This window comes from Pleuronectes platessa, chromosome 7, assembly GCF_947347685.1.
Source record: "Pleuronectes platessa chromosome 7, fPlePla1.1, whole genome shotgun sequence".
Lineage (NCBI taxonomy): Eukaryota > Metazoa > Chordata > Actinopteri > Pleuronectiformes > Pleuronectidae > Pleuronectes > Pleuronectes platessa.
The window spans coordinates 13,836,339-13,855,203 of NC_070632.1; the positions used below are offsets into that span (position 1 = coordinate 13,836,339).

The following is an 18,865-nucleotide window of genomic DNA, read 5'->3' on the forward strand; positions in this document are numbered from 1 at the left end:
TCATGTAATATCACCATCACCATGTTTGCCAACTGCAAATCATGTCAAAGGCCAGCCTCTTGTTTAATATAAAATTAAAACATTACAATCCTAGGTGGCCCAACGATCCAATCCATCTTCTTTCCATTTTAATACCGGAGGGTGAGATTTAGCTGAAAAATATATCAGATATTTATAGTCCTCTAGCTGAACTGCAATATTTCTATCATATTCATTACAGAATTACACCTCAACAATGACCAAGCAAAATGAAATGGATCTCACAGGAGTCAGCAAATGTAAATGTGTCCCCTCTTTCAAAAGCATTAGAAACACAATACCTGATTTAAACTGCCCAGTTTTCATTTATTACATTTAAGAAAAAGGCAAATTAATGTTTTAATTTCAAACATACTTGAAGGTTGCTGTTTTTAATCACCACACACACATTTGCTAAATTAACCCAGAATCTGTGGCGGACAGCTGGCTTTGTGTTTGTGGCTTGTTGTGTATTTTCCACTGGCCGGCCTCTTTGTCTCCTGCGTGTGTTCATCCATCTCCTCTCCAGAGACACTCATCTCCTCTGACTGCTGCGCTGTCATTCCCACAAAGGAGAAGGAGACTGACTGCATGCATGAAGAGCTGTCCATGTAATCTGCAGGCCCAGACACATGTGGAACAATAGACGCAACCCAGGCCCTCATTTGATTGAAATATTGACTGATGGATTATTTGGCATGCAAATAGATATGCACACAGTGCTGACGCAGAAAAGGAAAAAGACTCATGAAGCCACTCAGGCTGTCATCTATTCACCCTGAAGAAAACACAACACTTACTTTCTCTGGAGGAAAACAACTGTATATCTGGAGCTGGTGGCAAAATAGATTTTGACTCCATGGACACTACTACGTTCACACGATCTGTGTTCGCACAAGCCTTATGCTCCATATCAGTTTGAATCCCCGTCCACACTAACACGGCCGAAAACATATATATCATTTGACCTTTCACCTTCACTGTGCTTGAATAATATCTCTTCTCCTACACATGTGAGCAGCTGTATTGTTGTAAAATGCAGAATTTAACAACGACAGTTAGCAAAGACAACAGGGTCAGCAACTCTTACAATTCATTATATCATGTTGCGTTCAACACAGGTAAATAAGGCTGAAGCCGGTTGTTGCGACAAAACAAAACGAAATCGACAAGGTGTTGTGAGTTTCTGCCTTTTCAGACTAAAACACAACCCCACAGTTTTCAAAATAAAAAGGGACAAGCAGTGTCTACAAATTGTAACTGTTTGGTGTGTTTTTAAATGAGAATATAGTACTATTAATGTAAGATCAATTCAAGATTCAAAGGGCGCAAAAACAACCAGCTCGCGTCGTCTCAATGTCTCACAGCAACATTACACATGATTCTCCTCCAGCTCCTCCAGCTCCTCCACTCTCTGGCTTACTAGTTTTCATATAAGCTGTCTGTTGTTGTCAAACCTGAGTAAAAAACCCACACCGTCATAGAGACATAAAAGACAGTGAAGGCAGAGCCGCAGTGAGATGCAGAGAATGAACAGAGCGAGTGCTCTCAGTGCGGCTCAAGTGGTCCTCCTCACAGGCTCCCAGCCGCATCTGTGTGAGCATGACAGCATCTCCTGTTTCTCATAGAGCCAGACACTCATTTGTGAGAGTGCAGATGGTTTTCCTTAGTTACCAATTTCACTGTGATGCTCGAGATCAGCCACCGTCCTCCTGGTAAATACCAACAGCAGGAGACAACATTCAATTTTTTTTTTTTTTTTTTTTAACTTTTTATTTTAGTCTTTTCACATTTTTAAAGGACATACACACAATACAAGTACAATAACATAAACAATAACGAGGGGGCGCACCAGTATAACAGTTTTATACATATTTTCTTTGATTGTCCAAAGCTTATCCTGATAGTGAAGCGTCATCTAATTCTTCAATAAAGGTAGTCCATTTCTCCCATTTACTTGGGAAAATCGCTCCTCTGGATCTGAGAGAGAAAGTAATTTTTTCCATTGTCTTAATCTGTTTTACTATGTCCATCCATTGTTTGAGGTTTGGAGTGTCCGCTTGATACCAGTTTTTAGTGATTGTTTTCTTACAGGCCATGAGCAATATTTTACACAGATACAAATCTTTTCCTGAGATGACATCCTTTAAAATACAGAAGTAAAGCACCTTTACATTGTTTGTGACTTCATATCCCAGAATCTTACTTAAAGACAGACATATTTTCCCCCAAAATATCTGAATTTTTGGGCATAGCCAAAAAATATGAGAGTGATGGGCGTTCGTGTTTCCGCACAGCCTCCAGCACGGTTCCTTTAACTGAATTTGCTTACTTTTAATATGTGGTGTTATAAAATAACGAATTGAGTTCCTCCAACCAAATTCTCTCCACTTCCTTGAGCTTGTGGATGAATGCTGTGCTTTCCACATAGAACACCAATCCTCCTGTGATATTTCTATGTTTAATTCCTTCTCCCATTTTGCTTTAACATATCCTGTATTTTCTCCATTTTGTTTCTGTAGGCCCTGATATATTTTGGAAATAGTTTTACTACTCTTTTTTTTATAAGCTTCAACTAGGATTTCAACCACTGCATTACCCTCTACAGATAGTTCTGGTTTAATTTTTTTATCAAAGTAATCCCTAATTTGCAAATATCTGAAAAAATCTTTATTATTTAGATCAAATTCCTTTTGTAATTGTTCAAAACTCTTGAAGTGCCCACCCTGTGTGAGTGTACATATAGCTGTTATACCCTTGTCCCACCACTGTCTGAAGCCAATATCATTTGTTCCTGGTTTAAATTTGTGATCCAGGGCAGGCCAAGTCAAAATCTTTGCGTCTCCCTCCATTTTGTAGTCTTTCACCATCTTATTCCAAATACCCAGGGTCTGTTTGATAATATCATTGTTGCTTTCTTGGCGCATTTTATTCGCTGTGTCCCCCAACACTGCTTGGATTGGAGAGGTCTCTATGTTGACTTCAATGTCTTTCCATCTGGCTTCATATTGCGGGCAGCTTCCGCATACTACAAATCTAATTTGTGCTGCATAGAAATATTGTCTCAAGTTAGGCAGTGACACACCACCCTCCTCTTTATTTATTTGAAGTGTTTTATACCTGATCCTTGGTCTCTTGCCGGCCCAGATAAACCTAGAAATCAATTTGTCCCACAGCCTGAATTGTGCTTCTGGGATCATCTGTGGAATAGATTGGAACAGATATAGTAGTCTTGGTAGTATGTTCATTTTCACTATATCTATACGTGTCCCCATATCTAGGTTAAAGGCTGACCACCTCCTGACATCTGTTCCAATATTTTCGTTGACCTGTTTATAGTTGATTTCAGACGTGTTGCCAAGAGTTTTTGTTAATGTCACTCCAAGATATTTTAATACTTTAGCCTTCCATTTAATTTTGTATTTTTCTCTGGTTTCTTTATTAGGAGAGTAATTGAAAGTGAGGATTTGTGTTTTTGCCATGTTTAATTTATAGCCAGAGTATTTACCAAAGTCATCTAATATTGCCATCAGGTTAGAAAAGGTTCTATCTGGGTGCATCAGAGTCACAATAACATCATCGGCGAAGAGTCCTATGATGTGTTCCTGTTTTCCTATTTGGATTCCCTTCAGACTGCTATCCTGTCTGATCAGCTGTGCTAAAGGTTCTATAAATATGGCAAATAGAGTGGGGCTAAGGCAGCATCCCTGGCGAGTGCCTCTTTGTAGATTGAAACTATTGGTTAAGTGGCCATTGATTTTTATCCTTGCTGTGGGTTCTTTGTAAAGGCTTTGGATACATTGTATTGACTGTTTCTGAAAACCTAATTTCTCCAGTACCTGATATAAAAATTCCCAATTGACACAATCAAAGGCCTTCTCGGCATCAAGGCTCACTAATACTGCTTCCAGTCCCTGTTTCTGGATGTGATCTATGATATGTAGAGTACGTCTAATATTGTCCTGAGTCTGTCGCCCCTTAATGAATCCTGATTGATCCTCATCGATCAAATCAGACATAACACTTTCAAACCTTTTAGAGATGATTGACGTGAAAATCTTATAATCTACATTTAAAATCGAGATAGGTCTATAAGATTCACATAATTCCTTTTCTTTACCTCCCTTTAGTATCACTGAGATCACCGCCTCTTTCCAAGAGGGGGGCACTTTACCCTCTGTCAGAGTTACATTAAAGGAGTTCAGAAGAAGTGGAGACAATTCCTCTTTAAATGTTTTATACCACTCGCCCGGATAGCCATCACTGCCTGGTGATTTGTTCAATTTTAATCTGCTAATAGCACTGTCTAATTCCTTTTTAGTAATAGCAGAATTTAATTTTCTATTTTGATCTTCTCCAATAGCCGGTAAGTCCAATGAATTGAGAAGTTCTTTCATCTCGTGTTTTTCTTTTGCTGGGGGCTGAGAGTACAGGTTTTCATAGTATTCTTTGAAGACCTTTTCTATTTCCTCCGGTTTAAATAAAATTTCTTTTGTTAAGGGGTCTCTGATCTTGTGTATCGTATTAGCAGCTTGCTGCACCTTAAGGCGTCTAGCCAAGTATTTAGCCGCTTTGGGGCCCGATTCATAATATGTTTGTTTAGTAAATCTCAGTTTTTTCTCAATCTCATTATTTAAATTGTCGTCTATCTGTCGTCTTATAATGTTTATTTGATGTAGAAGGGCTCCATCCTCATGGTTTTTATGTTTCTGTTCCAGTATTCTTAGTTGATTAATCAAATTTTTATATTCTTCCTCTCTAATTTTCTTTTGGTATGCTGCCCTTGATATCAATCTCCCTCTCATAACCGCTTTAACCGTATCCCAAAGAATGGTATCATCAACAGGGCTGTCTATATTTTCTTCTATGCAATTTTTAATTTCTTTTTTAATTCCCTCTTTTGTGTCCCGATTATTTAACATACCTGCATTTAATTTCCAGAGTGAATTTTTCTTCCTTGCCTCCAATTTAATGTTAAGATAGACTATACTATGGTCAGACAGATCAGCTATCCCAATACTACAATCTTGTATTCTATGTCTGTCTGCTGTATTCATAAAAAAGTAATCTATTCGAGAGTAAACGGAATGAGGAGCAGAATAATGCGTGTAGTCCTTCTCTAAAGGGTGGAGTTCCCTCCACACATCAAACATCCCCAGTTCAATTAGTGAGATATTGACAAGTTTTGATAATTGTGTCTTATTTCTTTTAGCATTGGTTGTATCAAGTTTAGGATTCAAGATCATATTAAAATCCCCTGCACAAATCAGGGTCCCTTCATTTTCCAAGACTATAATTTCAAACACTGATTTCAGAAAAGTTTTATCACTACCGGGTGGCACATAGACATTAACCAAAGTAACTATATTATTGTCAATTTTTCCCTTTACGATGACATATCTCCCCTCTTTGTCCCTTATTTCTTTAATGAATTCAAAGTTCACACAATTAGAGATTAATATGGCAACTCCTCTTTTGGGGCCATTCTTAAACGTACTATAAAAGGCATTTTTATATCCAAAAGACCCAAGCTTAGAATGCTCCTGCTGAGAGAGGTGAGTCTCTTGTAAATATATCAAGTGGATGTTTTCCCTCTTCATTTTGGTTATTACTTTTTTTCTTTTAATTGGATTATTTAAACCATTCACATTTAAGGACGCTATCCTCACATCACTAACGTGCATCACTTAAGGACAAATAAGAACATCAGTGGCCCCACTAACCGTGCCTGAGCAGTGGCACAATACGAACTAAACAAATAAAACACTTGAGCTAACCGTGCCTGAACAGTGGCAGAATACGAACTAAACAAATAAAACACTTCCAAAAGAAGGAGGGTCTTCTCGTCCTCCAGAATTCCGGTCCCGTTGGGGGGCCGAAGGGAAAGCCTCTCATTCGGAGAGGGCCCTAACTTAGTAATGACATAATGGCCTACGGTACAGGCTTTCGTCATTCTAAGTGAGTCCAACGGATAAGAAAAAAAACTATGAGAGAAAGAGAATAAAAAATAGGGTAACACTCAGGTCCCGATAGTCTTTTATACTTACATAGGGCAAACGTGCTGATCAATATTCAGCCTTTTGTAGACGTAGTTGAAAACGGAACATTCCTACCGGACAGGTTATCATGTTTGTTGTCTTAATCCTACTTCAATCTCCAGATCTTCTGAATTCTTGTAGTTTATCCCTTGCGCGTGTCGTTGCCATGGTCGTTGCTGAAGCGGTGCTCCTCCGAGGTCCCTCTCTGCGCTGCCACTCCATCGCCGCGGAAAGCCGTGTCTCCAACCCGGTCTCCTCCGTGTCGCGAGCCGGTGTCGGTTCAATGAGTCCGCGTTTCACCAATTCCTCCTTCACTTCCCTCGCGTCGTTGTAGGTTCGGGCTCCCGTGCTCCAGTGGACTCTCATCCTGGTGAATGGTGTCTGAAACCGGATGCCTTTTTCCTTCAGGACTCTTTTAGAAGCTTTGTATTCTTTCCTCTTTTGAACAACCTCTGTCGCATAATCGTGATCGAATGACAGAAGTTTGTTTCTCAGCTGTATTTTGGTTTTCCACGCGTCCCGTAAGACTCTCTCTTTGGTGGTGAATTCCAGGAAATTAACGATGATAGGTCTCGGCTGAGCGCCGGCTGCTGGCTTGGGTGCCAGCGATCGGTGCGCTCTTTGTATTTGGAGATTTAAGTCATCCGGCAGTTGAAGTTCACGCCTGAGCATGTCTTGCAAAAACTTAGCTGTCGATTCGCCCTCTTCTCCCTCAGGGACCCCATAGATGCGGAGATTATTTCTCCTCGACCTCGACTCCAAATCAGTTAACTTGTCTTGCAGGGTTTTCTGTTCTTTCAAAGAGGTAATGAGAGCGTTGTTTGCCTCCAGTGCCCAAGATTCTAGCTTCTCCAGCCGCGTCTCTGCCTCGTTTAGCCTCCCGCTCTGCAGCTGCTGTTCAGTGCCAAGTTTAGTGAACTCTTGGTTAATTCCTTTTTTGAAATCATCCAAGTCTCGTTTCACGTCCCTCCTCAAATCGTCACCAAATGCGCGGAATGAGGCTTTCATTTCTGTTTTTAAGTCCTTTATGTCCTTGCTAATGATTGCCAGACCCGAGCGTATTCCAGCCTCGCTGTCGGCTGGTTCAAAGCAGGTAGTTTCATGGCAGCCATCTTCTTCCATCTCGAGGTCAGCGAGCGCGTTTTCAGCTCCGTCTTGCGCTGTATTTTCAGGCTGATTAACCGCAGTTTTCCTACCCTTCGAACCTCTCCCCCTTTTCATTACAGCAGAGATGATTTCTAGCTCTGAATATTCGAGTTTTCAGGGGTATTAGCACCTGGCTATCGGGAGCTCTGATACCGTGCGACCTATCCCTCCATGACGTAACCGGAAGTCCTTGGACAGACAACATTCAATTTATACCAATGAATATCAAGTAGAAAGAAACAGTGCTGCCAGGGCGCCTCCATTTCTTTACAATTCTTAATTATTACCTACGTCAAGCAAGTTCTGTTTTCATCAACATTGTTTGTCAGTTTCTTTAAGTGGAGAGGTGGTGGATGACTGAAGGAAGAACCCATAGAATTTCAGAATGGATGCAGATAAATGGGTAAAGATAGGGCCTTGAGTTAGCCTTGACAAAGCTCTGAACACCTTTCAAATCATCAACAATATTGTAGCTATTAGTGCATGCACTGGTTCAGGTGTTTAAATGACATCAGCATGATTAGTTCACAGGCCTGGATTTGTTGAGCCACTATGTATTTACTTTTTTTGTGCTACAGTGATAAAAATGATCTCTCTGAGTTCCGAGCCGGGACATATAAGGTTTTAAGTTTGAGAAGAAAGAGATAATTTTTCATGTTCTTGTCATCAGAAAATGTCTTTGTCCTCTGCAGCTGCAGTGGACAGGTTGTGCATCTTGACTCACCTAAATACAAATCCCCACAGCACCCAGCTGGAAGCTGCCCAACCTCTCTAATCAGTGGAGGGCTTTTTGCTGACAAACACAGGGAGAACATGTAATCGTTGCGTAGAAAGACCCCAACCAAACCCAGATTTGAACTGAGGCGACCCTGCTAACAACCGCACCACTGTGCTGCCCTCAGCCTTAATCAATACCAATCAAATAATGCTGTATGAGCAAGAAAGTGGTCACTCTAAACCCATTTCGATATCCTGACATACAAACAGCTTCCTGTGCAGCAGTAACAAAACTGAAACCATCACAGAAGCAAGATTTCCCAAAGCTCTCAGAGTGAGTGAACATGAGGAGACGAACAAAAACACAGGACTTTGATGGAAGAGAAGGGGAAGATGGAAGACGGAGGGGGACCCACGGCAATCATTAGCTCTAAAAACCCTGCAGAGAGGCTGTGTGAAGCAGAACCACAAGCCTGATGAAACAGACACAGAGAAGAAGAGGTGACCTGTGGAGCAGACGTGGGGCAGGATGAAGGAGAGAAACACCAGAAGGACAAAGGAGAAAAATGTCTGATTTAATAAAACGGCTCAATCTTTCATTTGAAGAAAACTACAGTGCAGGACAATAAACTTGAAGATGATTATTATCTATCTACGGCTCTCTCTATCCGTGCTTCCCTGGATGTCTTTCACTGCTCTGATGGCTGGAGAGTCACGACTGTCGAACTGTTCAGCAGCTCAGTATCTGCCCTGCCCTTACACAACATCCACATTATTATAATCCCCATCACAAAGCAATGTGTGGATTAAAGATCAGAATTTAGGATTATTTACAAGTTGCAATGTTTTGTGGCTGACGGATTAATTGTGCACATGCTCCGAATAAAATATCGAAAACAATGATGCACATATATAAACTGTGGATCACTTTATTTTTGATTTACAGCATAAGTCCAGTTCCAATGTTTTTCAAAGCATGGGCGAGCATATGCCAGTGTTTCCTCGTTAGTCTGCAGAGGCACCGGTCCTTGAAGTACAGAAAGACAAAGGCTGGATTCTCTTGTACAGCATGAGAGCCACGAGGCCCAGAGACACACAGGACCAGGGCGATGAGGGAGGAGTGGAGAAGAGAAGACTGGTCTATGACTTTATGACTCTATGACTATGGATAGCAGCTCACTGGCAGTATGTCACAAAGATGACAACTTTTTATAGAGAAGTTTTCCCAAGCAACATAGTCTGTGTTGTGTAAAGTCTAAAAATGTGTAACTGACAAATCACAAAAACAGAATCAGCACCAGCATTTCCTTCCATGATTGACGACATAACAGCTCCCCAAAAGTGAAGCCAGTATAGGTTATAAATTCCAGCTCCTCCTCAATGTTAGTGGATTGGACATGGACCAAACTTAAAAGACAAAGTAAATGTCAAATCCATTTTTCTCAAAGTAATTTCAAGTAGTGTATATCACACTGATGTTTATCCAAGAGCTTGTCATTCATTAATTAGTTATTTGATGCTATAAAAAACTAGGTGAAATGTCATGACTGGCCACTGAGACTGACTCGTGTGTGGTCAATTACAATTGACCTCACGACCGCTGTCTTTATTCAAGAGCAAGGTCTTTCAATCCTTGCACTCAAATAGCCCCTGCTTGTGCTTAGATTTGCTCTGCTTTTGCTTCATTTCCTGCACTCCAGCTTCAGCTTTTCCACTAGCGCTCAGTACAGGAAATCTTGGCAAGCAACAAAACATCTGAGGGCAAGCGTACAGGTTAGGCTTAGAGTGTGAGCTGTGGTTTTGAGGGAAAGCATTGCAATATCAGATTGGGAAATCCCCAGACAGCTCCATCTTCTGACCAATACTGAGCAGATTCCGGCTCTAAATGTGCAACATTCTTATTCAAGATATTTTGGATTAGTTTGGGGATAGTTGGAAGAAGAGGAGACACATCGTCTATCTTCGTGTGCAGTTTATCCTTTAGACACGATAGAATAAAAAAGGTTTTAAAAAACTACTACTGATGACCTCAGCAGTAAGTGCTAATAAGCAGGTGTCTGCAAAGTGGTGATCAAGAATCTGCACAATAAACAAAAACATGAAGGTTGTTACACAACAAAAACATGCTCTGCAAAAAATGTGACCAATTATAAAACATGACCCAATATACACTGTCCTAGTACAGTTAAGCGTTGAGCTGTAGCCTGACATAACATTGCAATTACAATTCTGTTTGATACCAAACTGAGCTCCCAAACCTTTTGAGGTCAGTGTTTGAAGGCGGCTATTATCTGATTAACTCTCTGGCTTGGGGTGGTGCTTCATGACCACAGGTTACAAATACCCTTCATTATCTGGAATTGATCAAAGCTCAAACTCTGCACTGATTTTCCCTTTTCAATGAGTTAAGCTATCCGAGACGCTCTCGCTCACAATCCCCACCGAGAGTGGCACTCCACCGTGTTAACTCATTTATGAGGCCACTGAAGTATATAAATATCACCAACAAGCTGTGCAATCTGTTTTCATTACTGCTGCTGTAGGCTATCTCCTGTTAAAGTGAAGCGTGGCCTGAGAGGGGAGCAGGATCGTGAGCACTGCTCCGGTGGTGACTGCAGACCAGTCTCCATGGGAATACCTTGCTCTGGTAGGATTTTTAATATTCATGCATCCAGGTGGAGCAAAACCTGATGCCCCTCTCTGTTTCTTTGTGCACATTACATCCCAGACAGCACAATGGAGGTCTCAGAAGACTGCCGCCGACACACTGACAGACAGCCTGCCTGCTCGCCGTCCACACACACACACACACACACACACACACACACACACACACACACACACACACACACACACACACACACACACACACACACACACACACACACACACACACACACACACACACACACACACACACACACACACACAGACACTGTTGGGAATAGGAAATAGCCATTTGGGGGCAAACCAAAGCTCTGCAGCCATCTAATCCTGACATGACACTGCAACAAATAACAAGAGGTTAAGTCTAAGGAAATGTTTATGTTGTGCAGGCTCATATTTCAGCGAGTGCATAGAAAAATACTCATTTGGCTTCTTGTCTTCAGCTAAGCTCTTTCATGAATCCCAGTAAGCCAATTCAGGTCAGACAGAGTTTAATTTCCCTGTCATACCCGGCTGGAGCATCGGGAGCTGTGCACGAGACAGCAGTGGGACACAAGAGGAAAGATTAAGGACCACATCCAATGGACGGCAGCAGCCGAGCACCAGCCCCTTCGCTACCTTTACACACTGGATCAGCTCTTTCATTATCAACAAGACATGACTGATGGAGTGTAACTGGCACGTGGCTGCTCAGTTATATCAAATCCCTGTGGAAGAGATCGGAGGCTTCATGCCTGCACGGGCTGCCCAGCCCCACTATGATGTGATAGATGCCACAGTGATGTAATCCTTAATCGCAACCAGCCACGCGCCACAGGTCCAGCCAATCGTGACGCCGGTGCGCAGTGATGCTGGTAAACACAAGTGACGTTCTCATGAGGTTAGTCCTCATGAAACATTCAGACCTGGCACACATTTTAATCATTCATACCGAGCATAGCAACAGTGTGTCAGCCACCCATGAGCTGCGTGCACACACACCTGCACACTGAACTCCAGACTCTTTCAATTCAAGGTGACATATTGAAGAAGCAGTGGAGGACACTCGAGGTCCATATAAAGTCAGCGAGGCCTGACCTGCAGTCACAAGGAATCTCTTTGTGTTACATTAGACACTGAAGCTGAAGTGGAAGTAATAAAACACCATTGCACTGAGGTAGATTCTTTCACAAAATATGGTTGAGTGTCAAAATCTTTCTAATTTTTCAATATGTACATACACATTAATTCAACAGATCACAAGCAAGTCACTTAAATCCAAAACAGTATCAAATAATCTGTTGCACTTACTTTTAGGTATCTAACAAAAATGATTTAGTATTGAAATATCTGTCAAATAATTGCAGAAATCTCATCAGAGTCCAATTTGAACACACAATTCGTTCAATATTAATAAACTTTGAATAAATAGAACGACCGGAGCTCTGTGGCAGCGGCGGCTAAGTCGCATCAATGTAATTAACGACATCAGCGTATTTTCAACAAAGACAACTGATTCTCCAGTTCGGGGTTCTGTGTACCGAGTCAAGCTTCGCCAAACTTTGAATAAACAGCTCATTGTGCTCTTTAATCAGCGAGGCTCAATTACTGCAGGTCACTTTTTAAGTTTCAGAGAGAGAGCTGCAACCAGCATCACCATAGAGCAGGCATAGACCAAGCGAACAGCCCATTACAGACAGGCAGGTTTAGATCAGGACCTGCACTAGTCCAGTATTAAAAGAAGTATCACATAAGCTGCTTTCAGACATGCACTGGACTCAGCAGTCCTCCGGATTTTCGCCGGGGGAGGTGCGTGCGTGAAAGCAAATATCCGAGTGAGACCGTTTCTATGGATTTCATCTGGCCTCCTATTATAAAGTCCATTGAAATCTTGAGGTAGACGTGAGAACACAGCAGGGGATACCCCACTGTAATTTTCCACAAGAGGGAGAGTGTGTGTGTGTGAGGGGGGTGTGGGGGGGGGGTTGATGATGCAACAAAGACAAAATAAATTAAAATAAAAAAAATATGCTGTTAAAAAAGTAGTGTCACACACGTAGAAGACACAGACGAAGGTGTCAAGAGAGTTTGTGGATAACACCCCGGTGTCTGTGTGTCTAACCCTATGAATCATGGGATCTCTGCAGTGGAGTTGATATGTCACTTCCTGTCTCTGCCTGCTGCACCCGGCTGCTCCACCTCTCGCCTGAATAATGCTGAAGATTTGTTGCTGTAGTGAACGTGTCTTTGCAGAGAACCTCCCGCTGTGTGTGACAGGCAAAGTGCGGGTTTACTCTGTGGCCAATTCTCCAGATTTGACCCAGAGGTCATGTCTGCAAGCGGCTTCAGGTATAAACTATAACTTTGTTCTGTTCGAGCCACAACAGGTTGACATTGAGCCAAGCTAAATATAACTGATTTTGCTTACATATTCTCTTTCTACCTTGAGATGTCCAAACCTTGAATATTATATGTGCACTACAGTAGCAATACATTTATACGACACCAAGCTCTGCACATTGCCAGTTCTCCAACACATCAAGCTTTTTCATGCAGTCATTATAAATAAGCACATCCAGACACCTCTAATGTAACAGAGAGACCGTAGATAATCTGTGGTGATAAAGAGATCACAAGCGGTACAAGACTGAATGTGTGTCAGGGGAACAGTGGGACAACCCCGGCATAGTCCCGGTTGGTGGGGGCATGGCATCAGTCACCACACCACCAGGACCCTCCAGTTGCCTTCTGGGAACAAACTACCTTTCTGGGACGGCTAACTGTCGAGTCTTTTTGGAAAAAGAAGCCTGACCAGTGAGGGAGCTCACATTTTGTTAGGGTAAGTGTGGAGTGACCGTAGCAACAGCTGAGACACTGGCCCCATGCTTCAGAGTAAAGCACCTCTCAACACACACACACACACACACACACACACACACACACAGAAGCTACTATTCCCCCGCTACTCTCAGGAGATCTTGTAGCAAAAGGGCAGAGAGATGTACACTCAGTCTTCATTATCTTTAGCAAAGACTTCACATCACTCCATGGGTTGTTTTGGAGTTGATTTAAGTGGTACTACCCTGAACGCTGGTGTGTGCAGCGCATGAAGGGAAGTCGCAGGTTTCACCGGGCGTAAACTATAATTAACACTGTGTCTGGAAAAGAGTGGGCCCGGCCCAAGTGCTGACAGCCATTCAATAAATACCGAAGTAATTAGAGGAGTAAACGACAACAACACTGGTATTCCAAATGCATGACAGAATTAACACTGGTGCGGGGGAAACCAAGTATAATCATAACGTTTTGTCCAGATTTTATATCATCAAATATCTAATTAAAACCAAGCTTACTTCAAAAATGTGTACTTGGACACACATCAACTTGATAAAAACGACATAAAATGACATCTCATAAAATGTATTTGGCCTGTACAATTTAATTTGGTTCATGTCCCATCTCCTTACACGGAGAGGGAGGGATTCAGGACCTATACTGCAGCCAGCCACCGGGTGGCAACCAAGACGCTTTGGCTTCACTCCTGGGGAGCTGACATCCATCTTTAGGGATAAACAATAGTTTCTTTAAATCTGTAGAAACCATATTTTTTTTACTTTTTCTGCCACCTCTACTCAAACAGAATTCACAATGTTGTTTAAACTGGTTGTCTGTGAGAGACAGTGTACTTGTACTGTAGACACAGGCTGTGTAACAGTGGCATACTTGAGGCTTCCTCATATGCACAAGCCAGGAGATTAAAGCAAACTCGGGCTAAACGACCTGCTTTCAGACGTCTCAGGCTCATCAATAATGCACCACAGAGCTGAATTAGAGTAACGTTCGAAAATTGCTTCAGGAAAAGACCCATAATCCAAAGCGAGTGTATATGCTGTATTTATGATATTTGGTTGAATATATGGAATTTATTTAAGATGTGATTTAACAGCTATTCAGACTTGACAGAAATGTGAGGCGCTGCTGAGTCTCAGTCACACTCTGCTGCATTAAAACCAGAGTAGAAGAGGCCTGCAGGCAAAAGAGGATTTCAGGCACTTCCATCAACCTGCTACTACATGAGCTCTGAATCTACAGGGCTGTGTAATGAGTGCTCACTGTCTCCTCCCCCCCCAAAACACAGCAGGAAGATCCATAATGCACTGAGGCAAAACTAAAGTTCATGCATTACGGCTGCTGCTATGAAATATGTACTTCAGCCTTGCCCTTCTGCAGTTTGCGTTTTTTAATTTGTGCTGAAGCTGGTTTTATTACCACGGATATCTTTGTCGTCCCTGTCATTGAGGAAGTTGATACCAGCTCCAATGTCAGAGGAAAGAAGGAGGCTAACCTAGGCCGGAACCTCATCTGAATTTGAAGCCATTAATCAGTTCCAGAGAGGATCCGAGTGTAATGGTAACAGGAGTGGTGGGAATCAAATCTCAGGAAGCCAGAAACTGGATAGGAAGGTGAAAAGGAGTGAGAGAAGAGAGAGAGATTGTGAGAGACTGAGAATCCAAGACCTAGTTATGCCTCTCACTTTGCATTCCACAGTCTAGGTGTCCTGGTATCCTGGGAGATTTTGGGGGTATTTTGGCGGGTTACAAAAGGCCCGAAGGAAGGAAGGAATGAAGGGAGGGTAAAGTTGGAACTAAATGAGGTGCATGCTCCACTCTAGCGGTGTGGATAGTCAGGTGGCTTCGCTACTGCTTCCTCCCACAGACAGAAACAGGGTGCCAGACAGTCACAGCAGATCCGTAGCACTCTCCTCTTTCCACTCCACTCCCCTCCTTCCAGGCTGCTGACGTCAGCCACCCGAGACCACACGACTTTGCTGCAAACAGCACACCTGCTGGCTTTGCAGTCCATCTGGCCCGGCTCCCATCTCTGGCCCCGCTTACCGAGCAGGGATGCAGGTCTGTTTACAACCTGGACGCACAGTCACGATCCTGCAGCAATGCTTGCTCATGGCAACAAAAAGAGGAGCTCTTGCAGCGTACAACCGATATCAAAGTGAGAAAACACATGCAGGTCTTGTTTATGTTTCATTGCAGCAGGTACAATGTTGCATCAGTTCGTCATGAAGCAACATTATTGTGTCTACATGTTGCTGACTGGTCAGGATTTCCCTCCATCCCTTTGCTAAAAGCGCATAACGTTTTGCTTTGTAATTGATGTGACAGCCACTGTCACCTACTTTTTTACAAAATCAGCATGAACATAAAACTGCACGATCATCAAAGTGAGGCTCGTAATAGTGGGACAAAAGGCAGAGACTGACATTTTTTATATCAAGGGCTTAGTCTTGTTTTTTTTTTACATTTCAAAAGTAACTTGTCTGACAATATCAATATCAACAGCTGGAAGGAGAAAAATGCTAGAAATGCACACAGGGATGCTGTGGTCACTGATTCACTGAATCCTGCATCACAAGGCACATTTCAGCCACTGTGTCTATATGGAGCCACATAGTGTTTCAGCAGGCTTGTTCTGCAGGCCAGCAATGGGATACCCTAGGTGCATTATTGATGTCAAGGATTTAAGGTAATCTGCACGAGCGACAGCGCTAAATGATGGCTATTAACGCAAGAAGCAATAAACCAACACGCAACACAACATCAATCAGACAACACATAAAATAAGACTGCCAACCCAAAGAACTGTTAAGTGAAACCATCAGGGAAGTACAGTGCATACCCCTGATTCTGCCTCCTCCTCCTCATCCAGTCAATCCCCACATGTATGTCTGTCGATTCTGTCTGTATGTGGAATGCATATCTTAATATAAAAACTGAATAAACAAGCGACTAGCACTCTGAAGCAATCAGGGGTCGGTGCAGCGGCCTTTAATCAGTGGATTGAGTTGAATGCTTCTTACGTATTGTCCTAACATTAACTATAACACATCATTTGATTGTTGTGACTTATATATAAACCACATACATGAACAGTAATAAAGCAAATTCAGCTTTATTGTATGAAAAAGATTGACCCTAAAGATTTCCCTGCAGATAAAGCACGTAGGATGAATGCAAACTTTCGAACTTCTTAGTGAACTGTTTGAGGAGGGCTCGCTACTGAGGAGGAATAATTGTGGTAGCTCTAGAGTATGACCACAGGCCAGGAGAGCAGCCCCTTCGAACACACAGGTTTGGAACAGGCACTGGTCTCTGAAATGACACCAACACTTCTCTGTTGAGGGTCAGCGTTTTTCTCCTGGTCATCACCAGCAGCGGGACATGCAGCCCCCTGGTGCCCCCCCTCTCTGTCTGTGAGTGCCGGATCAGACACAATGTGAACACACGGTGGTCGACAGGTGACTGACCTGAATGGTGCATGTGTACTCCGAGTCGTCCAGCAGTCTCACGGTGCAGCTGTACTCCCGCTCCAGGTTCCTGATGCTGCCACTCATGAATCGGCTCAACATCTTCCCGGGGAGAGAGAGGGGATCGCTGCGCTGCGTCTGCACGCAGGACACAGGACCCAGAACAATAAACCCAACGCGACCGTGCGGTTGAATGTCACATTGACCGCGTCCCCGGCTCCCCTACACGGCCAGCAGCCACATCTTCCGCCGCCGAGGCGAGCACCATCGCTGTCCCGCTAAGTTTCTTCTTTCCCGTGCGGGTGGGCCCGTGCGAGCCGAGAGCAGAACACAGGAGGATGCCCGCATCCACATCCAGCTGAGCCAGGCGCGTGTGTTTATGTGTGTGTGTGTGTTTCTGTGTGTGCATCATCTCTCACCACTCACTGCTGCCACTTCAGCTAGTGGGCGGGTCCCAAAGAGAACTGACGTCCAAGTCAACCAATGGCAGCGTGGGCCACTTTCTCGCTGCTCAGTGGGGGCGGGTCACTATTATACCATACATGGCCCAAGATAACGATAAATCACGATACAGCGATCTTGCGATAATCGATACACTGCAAGACAATCATATAATATCACAACGCATCAAGATGTCTGTCTCACTGAAGAGGAAAAACAAGATGGCCATGAACAGGTAGAGCGTAGGGTTTGTGTATTTCATTCACTGCAATGTGGTGTCAGTTTCAAAGAGCTTGACACAAACAGAGATTAAAACAATGTACATAAAATTGCATGAAGTACCGTGTTAGTAACCCTTTAGTCTTTAACAGACTCACTTATGTCCACATGGGCCATCGTTCCAATGTGCAATAGCCATAAACTGGCAAAAGTGCTGATACTTATTCATTGAACTGAATAGTGACATTTGGGGCCAGCATATTGATAAACGTATCTCACAAGCATAGACCTTATTTAAAATGTCAGAACATTGATATATTGCTGTATCCATATTTTGCAGACATACTTCGTATTATTATTGCTGCAATGCCCATTCTTAACCTGCCTGTTTGGAATGGGCTGTGTTAAAGCCCTGGAACTTATTATTCCTTGTCATTAGTGAGTCCTCCTATGGTGAAGAGATTCTCTGGTGAAGAGTGAAGACAGACAACTTCTTTTTGAAATTAGCAACAAACAGCAAGATTAACTAGCATCAGTCTCATGAGTTTGTTTTGATGATGATTGTTGTCATGTTTGTAATCCATCCAGACGAAGATGTTGGTATACTCCTCGTTAGTATAGTGGATAGTATCCCCGCCTGTCACGCGGGAGACCGGGGTTCAATTCCCCGACGGGGAGGAATAACTTTTAAGTTTGACGATGGTACACCTGTGATAGGTCTGATCACCGGCGACGACGAGGAGGCCTACAGAGAGGAGGAGGGCAGGCTGCAGCACCACCTGGTACGGCAGCTGCACCGCCGTGAACCGTAAGGCTTTACAGAGGGTGGTGAAGTCTGCCCCAGCACATCACCATGACGGAACTACCATCCATGAAGGACATCTACACCCAGCGGTGTAGGAAGAAGACTCACCAGATAATCAGAGAACACCCATCACCCCAGCCATAAACATTTTTGCCGGCTGCCGTCTGGCCGACGGTACCGCAGCATCCGGGCCCGCACCACCAGGCTCAGAGACAGTTTCATCCCCCAGGCCACAAGACTTTTAAACTCCTCCAAACTGCAATAACTCCACTAAACCAGCACCTAAGCATTTTCCACTATTGCACATAATTGCACTATTGCTTGTTTTCTTCAGGTCTGTGTATATATATATATATATATGTATATTTAGATATTTATATTTAATTTTCTATTTAAAAAAAAAAGTGGTAATACTCTGAGCATTGCTAGAAGAGAGCCTGTTACCCAGGCATTTCATTGCCAGCAACTGCTTAATGTTATTGTTGTGCATTTGACAATATACTCTTGAAACTTTAC

The 18,865-nt window shown here is 43.0% G+C and overlaps 1 protein-coding gene and 1 non-coding gene across 3 annotated transcripts in view; one reads left to right on the plus strand and one right to left on the minus strand.

Annotated features, from left to right (window-relative positions):
* Positions 1-16,986, minus strand: part of LOC128445132 (FERM domain-containing protein 5) — a 59,787-nt gene extending 42,801 nt beyond the window's left edge. For both annotated transcript variants that reach the window (XM_053427931.1, XM_053427930.1), the window contains exon 1: positions 16,885-16,986. In XM_053427931.1, the coding sequence (XP_053283906.1) occupies positions 16,885-16,986 (102 nt within the window). The remainder of the gene's footprint in view (positions 1-16,884) is intronic.
* Positions 16,987-18,150: 1,164 nt separating this feature from the next.
* On the plus strand, positions 18,151-18,222 carry trnad-guc (transfer RNA aspartic acid (anticodon GUC)). Its single transcript has one exon. It is a non-coding gene; the product is annotated as a tRNA-Asp (tRNA).
* The last annotated feature ends 643 nt before the right edge of the window (positions 18,223-18,865 follow it).